Source organism: Macadamia integrifolia, chromosome 5 (assembly GCF_013358625.1).
Source record: "Macadamia integrifolia cultivar HAES 741 chromosome 5, SCU_Mint_v3, whole genome shotgun sequence".
NCBI lineage: Eukaryota > Viridiplantae > Streptophyta > Magnoliopsida > Proteales > Proteaceae > Macadamia > Macadamia integrifolia.
Window position 1 is genome coordinate 34,165,842 of NC_056561.1, and position 9,967 is coordinate 34,175,808.

At 38.7% G+C, this 9,967-nt stretch overlaps 1 protein-coding gene across 1 annotated transcript in view; it reads left to right on the forward strand.

The window, feature by feature from the left end:
* The window catches only part of LOC122077746 (spermidine synthase 1), a 6,762-nt gene extending 4,688 nt beyond the window's left edge, over window positions 1-2,074 (forward strand). The window contains exons 4-9 of the mRNA XM_042643593.1: window positions 579-683; window positions 896-968; window positions 1,135-1,206; window positions 1,301-1,496; window positions 1,581-1,704; window positions 1,802-2,074. Coding sequence (XP_042499527.1) covers window positions 579-683; window positions 896-968; window positions 1,135-1,206; window positions 1,301-1,496; window positions 1,581-1,704; window positions 1,802-1,867 — 636 coding nt within the window. The 3' untranslated portion in view covers window positions 1,868-2,074. The remainder of the gene's footprint in view (window positions 1-578; window positions 684-895; window positions 969-1,134; window positions 1,207-1,300; window positions 1,497-1,580; window positions 1,705-1,801) is intronic.
* Window positions 2,075-9,967: the final 7,893 nt, after the last annotated feature.

Sequence of the window (9,967 nt, forward strand, 5' to 3'; positions counted from 1 at the left end):
AATGAGAGAGCACATACATAAATTAAGGTTTGCAGATTCATGTTTGGAAGAAATGAGTGAAAGGATATAATGGCACTAGCAAGGTCTGTGTTACCTTGATTCAGTGGTTAAATGTTTGCATCATACATCAGGCTTGAGACCAAATAATGTTTCAACCATCCAATCTGCCAACCAAGTACTATCCATTGATCGTTCCCTAGCAGGGAGGGCAAAAGAGAACATAAATGGGAAGATTATTAGTCCTTTTCATTCTCAGTCATGGAAATGCCTAAGATTTTTTATTTTATTTTACTCCTAAGATTTTTTATTTTATTTTACCTTTTTGTTTCTTCTTCCTGCTTGCTTAATTCTAATCAAATTGGATAAGGTGATTGCATTGTATGGACACCTCTCAACATTTCTGCCAGAAGTTTGCAACCTAAAAAATAAATTGTAGCAAAGCTAGTCCTTGTTTAATGCTGTGGATGTAGGCCAAAGATATTGGATAAATTTTCATGGAGCTAGAATGAATCGAAGTACATTTTGAAGGATTCTACTTTCTATTAGCTTCTTTTACTCATTTAGGCCCTTTCCTCCAGGTGCTGGTAATTGGTGGAGGAGATGGTGGTGTTCTACGAGAAGTAGCTCGCCATTCTTCGGTTGAGCAGATAGATATATGTGAAATTGATAAAATGGTTGTTGATGTGAGTAAATAATAACCTTTTTAGGCTTTCCTTTTTATTGATCTAATCATATTGCGAGTATAATATGACGAGATGTTGTACATGGTGGTCAGTAGAGCACTTCAAATATTTGTTTGTGTGTGCCTCCTCCCTCTCTTTTTGATTCTAGAAATTCACTGGTTTCATGATTAGTCTGCAGTCAAAAGTTTTTGAGTTTGTTTAATCAATTCCAGGTTTCTAAGCAATTTTTTCCAGACGTAGCTGTTGGCTATGAGGATCCCCGTGTGAACCTCCATATTGGTGATGGTATATGATTTGCTTTCTTGTTATTTCTTTGCAAAATAACTGTTATACTGCCCCCCTCCTCCTATTGAGAATATATATATATATATATATATTTTTGGATAGGTCCTATTGAGAATATTTATTTTGACTTGAGGTTCATTTTTCTCCTGCTCCCTTTGTTCTTCAGGAGTAGCATTTTTGAAAGCTGTTGCTGAAGGTACATATGATGCCGTTATTGTGGATTCTTCTGATCCAATTGGTAATGCTCACTGCAACCCTTTATATCGTATCAATTGGGAAATTCATGCCATTATTTGTAACATTATATCGTCATCATGTTTAACATCAATCAGGGCCTGCACAAGAGCTTTTTGAGAAGCCTTTCTTCAAGTCCGTTGCAAAAGCTCTCCGCCCAGGTGGAGTTGTCTGCACCCAGGCGGAAAGCATATGGCTTCACATGCACATCATTGAAGATATTGTCTCAAACTGTCGCCAGATATTCAAAGGTTCCGTCAACTATGCTTGGACAACAGTCCCTACGTACCCCAGGTATGCATTTTGTTACTCATTAAAACACAGTATTATTAACAGGGAAATGTGAAATATGTTGTAACTGAAACATTTTCATTGCAGTGGTGTGATTGGTTTCATGCTTTGCTCCACGGAGGGGCCACCAGTTGACTTCAAGCATCCAATGAACCCCTTTGATGCATACGAGAGTAATAGCATAGGACCATTAAAGTTCTACAACTCAGAGGTTTTGTTGTCATCCTTCTCTCCTATCCTGTTTTAGTCATTGTTTACTGGTTTTCTCATTATGTACATGTTCTTTCTTGCCATCTTTTTCCTTACAGATTCATTCAGCTGCATTCTGTTTACCATCTTTCGCAAAGAAGCTGATCGATTCCAAAGCTACATGAGGAGAACATCGAGAACATAGGCTATTACTGTTTAGCTGTTGTAATTTACTCAGGGATCTCCCTCATTGAGACAGCCCAATTTGCATTGGTCTGCTGAATAAATTGAGATCTGAATATCATGGAAGTATATATATGATTTGTGGCTGGAAATTGGCATTTTAGCTGCAGTATTCAATGAAAACGGTGTAAGAGCTTTTCCTTGAGCAACTTAGCCTTTACTTTTGTTCTGCTTTTCTGAACTTTATGCTTTAATCTTATATACTAGCATCATATTAACCTTCGGATGAAATGGAATACATTTTAACTATTCATTCCTGTTGTCATGCATGATCCACAATCGAATGCCACTGTGATGCCTCCCGTTCTCCATCCTGCCCCCCCCCCCCTTCCCCTGCCCCTTCTCCGGCACACTCAATTCCCATGGCCCCTGCTCCTATTCTTGCCCCTGCTTGCCCCCTACCTTCTGTAACTCCCTATCCCACTCCGTTGCAACTCCTGCAGCGCCCCCTCTTTCACATTTGAGCAGATAAAGGAATGTTAGATGGAGGAATTGCATAGTGAGGAAGTTTGACACTCCAGCCCCGATGCTTGTTTAGAGGATTCCCACATTTCTACATGGAAAGCTCTTTCACCTTTTACTGGAATTGCAATTGGAAGTGAAACCTCTACAACATGGGGATTGGCATCCATGTGACAGACATTGGTAGGGGACTAGGGGAGGGGTAACAAGAAACATTACCCACGGCATGGCTCGGCCAAGATCTACTCATGGAAATGATCTGATGGGCTCATGAGGAGTCTCTTGCTGTGCTTAGAACTGATCAACACCCATGGAAGTTTGGAACTGCAGAAGCGTTAAATTTACTCTCACTCCTTATTTTATAGGGCTGAAAATACTCTTCCACAAGTTAATCTACGAGTCAGATCTCCATGGTCTTCACTGGTGCAGAGTCCATAAGATTATAAGGCTAGGTGAAAGTTCCAATAATAACAACAACCATAACCTTATCCCAACTTGATGGGGTCGGCTAAGGATATGAATTTGTAACCGAAACGGTTTATCGAAATTGAACTGATCCGTTTACATCGAAACTATAAAATTGTTTAGTAAATGGTGCGATTATGGTTTCAAGTTTTAGGCCGATTAGCTAAATGGGTCGGGTCGATTTTAACCGCAAAACCTGTTGGTTTCAAACCGAATTGAAACCGTTTAAACTGTTTAAACTGATCCGATTAATCCGTATAACAATTAAATAAAGCAAGGGCAGTAATCCTTATAACAATTAACAATTAAATTAAGTGCACATCCTGCTTTGGGACCAAAGGTCCCCCTCTCGGTTGGGAGTTCTGCCAAAGCCGATTAGACCTGACCGAAGGTCGCCACCTCGGATTGGGAGTTCGGCCAAAGCCGAACAGACTTGACCGAAGGTCCCCCTCTCGGGTGGGAGTTTGGCCAGAGCCGAACGAACCTGACTGAAGGTCCCCCTCTCGGTTGGGAGTTCGGCCAATTTTGAACGGACCTGACCGAAGGTCCCCCTCTCGGTTGGGAGTTCGGCCAGAGCCGAACAGACCTGACTAAAGGTCCCCCTCTCGGTTGGGAGTTCGGCCAAAGCTGAACGGACCTGACCGAAGGTCCCCCTCTCGGTTGGGAGTTCGGCCAAAGCCGAACAGACCTGACCGAAGGTCCCCACCTCGGATTGGGAGTTCGGCCTATTGCAATTTAGTTCAAGTTTAGGCTTTAGATCATGAAGTTGTAATCCATATACGTTACCATGTTATTATGTTATCACAGATGGGGTGTTTTGGCTGAACCACCTATCATTTTAATATTTTATGCTATAGAAGGCTGGATTTGGATGCTGTATGATATTGGTTCTATATGTTTGAGAATGGTCATGCAAAGAAATAGCACTAGATTATCAAATTAAGACATACCATCGTCAATATAAAATCTCTTAATTGTGATTGCCAATTATTTTTGGATAAACTTATGATCTTCAGTTTAGATATAGTTGCAAGTTATAACAAATCGATTGTGAACTGTTTTAAAAACCGTATGGAATAAATCGAAACCAAAACCGTTTAAAACTGTGAAATTGACACCGTTTAGAAATTGTGAAAACCGAAACCGTTTACTAAACGGTCACGGTTTCAGAAAGTGGAACTGTTTAGTAAATGGTGCGGTTATGGTTTTAGTCAAATAAATGTGAACCGAACTGATCCGTACCATTTAAACCGAAATCGAACCGATTAACACCCTTAGGGTCGACTAAATGGATCCGATAAGGTCTAAGATAATAATAAGCAAAAAAATAGACATTCTAAAAAGAGGTAAAAGGAGGTAAAAGAAGAAGTCAAAGCAGCATCCTTGGAACATCTCCTATAGGGGGCCGGCTACATGGGTCTTTGTCCACCACTTACCTTTATTCGTTGTTTTACTAGAATCGATCCTTACGAATTGCATATCTTTTTTTACCACTTTATCAATAGTCAGTTTAGGTCTGTCTCTCTTGCTAGCTCCATGTAATTGAAACAGGTCACTCCTTACTGGGGCATCCATGGGTCTCCATTGAACATGGTCATACCACCTTATTCCGCTCTCGCAGAGCTTGTCCTGGATTGATGCAATCCCTAACTCTTTTCTAATACAATCATTTCTTATTCTGTCTCTCTTGGTCTTTCCACATATCCCTCTCAACATCCTCATCTTTACTACACCCAATTTATTGAAATTACTCTTCTTGACTGCCCAACACTCCTCCCCATACATCATAGCTGGTCATATTATTATCCTGTAGAATTTTTCCTTGAATTTAATAGGCATGCGTTTATCACATAGCACTCCTGAGGCATTTCTTCACTTCATCCATCCTACTTTAATTCTGTGGGAGACATCATTCTCTATATCACCCTCTTTGCTAATGATTGATCCCAGATATTTAAACCAGTCACTTTGTGGTAGTTTTTGCTCCTCAAATATCACCAATTCATCACCTCTCATAATCTGACTTAATGGACACATCATATACTCTGTCTTTGTTGTGCTTATCCTAAAACCTTTTGATTCTAAGCTTAATTTCCATAGCTCCAATTTAGTATTAATCACTTCCACTGTCTCATCTATCAAAACAATATCATCAGCGAATAGCATACACCACGGGACCTAATCTTGGATGTGCCTAATTAGATCATCCATGATGAGAGCAAACAAATAAGGGCTCAAAGTTGATCCATGGTGTAACCCAATTGTAATTGGAAACTCGTTACTTTGGCCTTCTGTTATTTTGACACTCGTCACCACTCATTTATACATGTCCTTAATCACATTCACATAATTTAATGAACCCCTCAATTTCCCTAAGACATGCCAAAAGGGATCTCTAAGTAGTCTATCATACACTTTCTAGGTCAATAAAGACCATATGGAGGTCATTTTTGTGAGCTTTAAATACTTCCATAAGTCTTCTTAGAAATGAGCGAGGGCTTGGCATGACATCATCACTCAAACATTTTGTGCACAGGTGGATCCTAAAGTCTTTTTTCACATGTCAAGTTTCATCATATTTCGAGTTTGCCATGTGGAAAAAAAAAAGAAAAAGATATTGAATAAATAAAAGACTACCGAGGGACTACAATTGGGTGTGTGGACCTAAACATGAGAGTATACATTGAATCTTGATATGAAAGTTGACATGTGGGCAATCCACATTATTTTATTAACATCCAACGATCATAATTTCTAGATCACCCATCCATGGGGCAAAGAACGTAAGCCATGTTGATTTACTTCCAAGTGAGGGCATGATGAATTATTTTCCCTAAAAAATGGTTCTCCTTTTTTTTTTTTTTTTTTAAGAGGTTTAGGCATGCTACTAGCTTTCAGTTAGCTAGCAGCATACACCAATGACAAGGTTGGACACCAGAGTGAGGGCAAGGGAGTCTTTTTTAAAGGGGGAGGAGAGAGGATGACACATGTTAGGAACCGGGCGGTGTGTCTAGTATTTTTCCCCCATGCAGATGTATTAAAAAATTATCTGAAAAATATTTGATTTGCTTATTATTTAATATGAGATTTTATCCTAGTGGGACTGACTTTAAAATTGATTACCCAATCTATTTTTGGTCAAACTACTTTTTTATATTCACAAAATTTAATAATAATCAGAACAAGCTTTTCAATGGAACTTAGATCATAAAATTTAGATTTAAAATCTAAAAGTTATGTTTTTTAAAAGATTTCAAAGTAAAAGTAAGGATTTTCTTATTGTCACTACTTGGTGAAATATAATGTTTCACTAGTCGTCACACAATAATGTCCATGTGACAAAGAACTAGACAAGCATCTCATTGGTACAATTTCAGCTTAAAATGAATAGAACAAGTAGTTGTATTTTATATTAATCTTCATTTTGTTGCATTTTAGTTATTTTATTGAAACTTTGAAATAGAGATTGAGCAACTTTCCTTGTTTACTTTAGTCTAAAATTTGGCAAATGGTGAAACGTTATACTTCACCAGGCATAATGACTAGAAAGAAAACCTTTACTCTTTTTTTAACTAAATCTCACACTCGGAAGAACAACTGATTATTCTACCAACTATCCCCTTCTCAATGGTGGGCTCTGATACCACAATTATGCCACATTGAAATTAACTTATCATACATAAATTAGAATCCGAATATTTATAGATTACTTTGTACTTAACACTTTTTCAAACACAAACAGTACAAAGATAAAGCTTACAAAGTACAAACAGTACAACAATACAAAGATAAATCTTACAGAACATATTGAAATCCTAAATAAGATTCTAATTTTCAACAGTGATTTCTATCTTCAAAAGTTGCTATTGTCAGATGAATCAGAGTTTGGCATATTGTCATAGCAACTGTTCTCAAGAAATCCAAAGTAGTCTTCTTTTAACTAATTTACGAGCAGGTCTTGAAAAATATCTTTGAGGGCCCTTGCTATCTTAGTAGAATTAATAAGACATGAGGGAATAGTCTTATAATCTACATTATTGGCATAGCACATGCTATGCATTTCATTCTTCCTTTTGATCATGACGAGCAGTAAAAATATCTTCTATAATGGTATAGAGAAATTCAACACTTGAGAAAAAATGAATCTTGCTAACTAAGTGACAGGTTCGGATATGGTTAAAGAAATACTGGGGCTTGGTAAAAGGCATAGTAAACATAAACGGAGGTAGTTGAGGTAAGGGAAATGAGGAAGATGATGAGGCTTCTCCGATGAGAGGTTAGAGGAGAGGATGATAGGCAGGTAAGGCTTAAGGGGTCCAGAGAGGAAATCAACGAAGATATTCTGGTTGCCTTTGATATGCTTAAACTTAAAAGATGATTTTGAGAAAAAATCTGCCCATTAAAGAAGTTGACTATGAGGAAGGGCCTTTGGCTTGAATTGAATCATCTTGAGAAAACTTGTTATATCCATTTCTATCAAGAAGGTGTGGTCTATGAGATGAAATTGAAATTTCTCAATGCCATATTTTATTGCAAGTATCTCTTTTGAATGTAGAATGATAATGGGATTCTACTAGAATGAATTTTCCACTACGATATGCACAAACATTTCTATGACCATTAGTTTCTTAAACAAGAATCGTTGCCCAATGAGTGTCACTTGCATCTATCTGAAGGACTCTGAGACCTGTAGATGGAATATGTTATTGGTGTACGATGTCTTGTATTTCATCAGAGTTTAATCCAGGGAGTACTGGTACAACACCTCGACAGGTAGGACGGCGGTCCCACATAGCAAGGGATTAGGGAGGGCAGCCCCTTGCTCGATTTTTTTATTTGAGGGCAATTGTGTACTTTTCAGGTTAGGGTTTTTCGCTATATATTTGTAGCTGAGTGTTTATTTCTTTGTAATGCAAGCAATACTGAGAGGTGTGAGGGACGAACGTTGTAACCCTATTCTCCATTGATAGTGAAGCAAGATCTCATCTCACCGGGGACGTAGGCAATCTTGTCGAACCTCGTAAATCTAGGTGCATTGCTTGTTCTTGTTTCTCCATTATCTTCTGCATCGCTTTAGGGTTGCGTTTCAACATCTGTAATGGTGGTAGCTTAGTGGTAAGATCCTTGAGAGCCTTGACTGCTTGAGTGTGATCCTTGGACCAGGAAAGAGCATCTTTTTTTAGCAGTGTACTAAGTGAGATTGGGGATGAACTCTTGGATGTAATTTACAATCCCAATGACTTGTATTTGTTGCTTCGTTAGTGGTTGATCAGAAAACAGCTGCAGAGTAGTCGCAATATGGGGTTGCAACTGTTACTGTACATCTTTAATTTGGACACCAAGGAAGTCTACTTTGTCAATCCCAATAGGAGTCTTGCTGGAAGATAGCATAATACCATACTGAAGGAGGAGTTGGTAAAAGCTCTCAAGCAATTGAAGATAAGATGCTTCATCTTTGAAGAAGAGGAGGATATCATCAATGTAAATCAATGTCTTATTCCGAATTGAGAAAAATATTTTCATCATAGTTTTGTAAAAAAGGGAGGGAGTCGTCTTTAAACCAGAAGGCATCAGTGTCTTTGCACCAGAAAGCTGTAGTTGCAAAGCCGGTCTGATTGGCAATAGGAACTTATCATGTGCTAAAAAAAAAACATTGAGGGGTTGATAATTAATCACCAGCCAAAGTTCCCCTCAAACTTGTTCGGACCTTTTATTGACATAAAAAGCTTCACATGCCCATGGTGAAGAGGTATTTTCAATTAGTCCTTGGGCCTGAAGTTCTTGAAGTTCGGTTGTTTGCCAGAGCCAAGTTTTCAGGGTCAGAATTGGAAGAGGAACCTTCATCTGGATAGTCAATGGCAATGAGGGTGTGATTTGTCATCTCATCAGTGAGAGAGGAGAGATTCAACATCATCTTTATCAAGACTATCGTGCTCAATATATTGTGAGAGCAAATGCATAAATTTTTATTTTTTTCCTTTTTGGTGCACTACTTTGCAAAATGGCCTGGTTGTCCACAAATGAAGCATTTCTTGGACTTAACGAATTTCTTGTGCCTGAGAAATTTCCATCGTCTCTTTGGGAAAAAAATTTCTTTTCTTTTGGAAGAAGGTGGCCTTTGAAAATTTGGCTGGAGAGAATTTCTAGAAATACTTATTTTTTTTTTTTTCTTGCTGGAGAAGCTACAACGTTTGTGATATTTTTATTTGATCTTGAGGTGTGACTTATCACGGACTGTTGAAAGCTTACTGGTAGTCTCATCCCATTGTTGCCAAAATTCTTCTGATTATAGAGCCTGTCAAGAGCGGTAAGAGCATTTTGGTAAAGAACTCTTTAAGGGCTGTAGCGGTAGCTTGTTGGCCTTGACTCTGTAAAAATTTCTAGCCTCGTGTGGACCAAGAACTTGGTAATAACATTGGAATGGAGGAACCAGGAACTAAGAGCTCTGCTGTGAGCCAGTTATGGAACTCACTGAATATTTTGGGCCAATCAGAGTTTGGGATGTCATCAAGAGTGAAGTGATGCTTTGGATCAAGATTTTGGTACGGTGCAGTGGCTGGATGAGGATGTGGAGGATGAGGGTGAGTAGCATCTTCTGCGTCTACTGCATCAGAAATTTTTTGTGATGTCTCACTTGTATAACATGTTTGAGGGTTTGCCATGAGTTGATCCGGGAAATCATCATTAGAGGAAGTATCAGTGTCTTGAAGTACTGCAAGAGAAGTGGGGTTAATGGTGAGGTTTCTGAAAAAAGAAGCAAGAAGATTAGGGTTTTCTATGGTAGCAATGCCAAAGGTGGTTGAATGAGTTGTAATTAGTGTGGTTTCAGGGATAGGGTATGGATCGAATGGAGTAGGTTGGGATTGGTATGGCATTCTTGGTCTAGACCTAGGTCTAGGTAAATGGGAATGGGATGCCAAAGACTTGTTATTGTTGTAATTTGTAAATCCTTAAGCATCTGGGTTGGAAAGGTAGGTGGAGGTCCTGGGATTGGTGGGGTTGGTAAGTAAAATCCAGAATGAGAGTCAAAAGGGTTGATATATGGCCTGGAATAGGGTGAAACAGAAGGGGGTCTAGGTTGGTAGGCTGCTTCAAGACTTCTAAGTAGGCTTCAA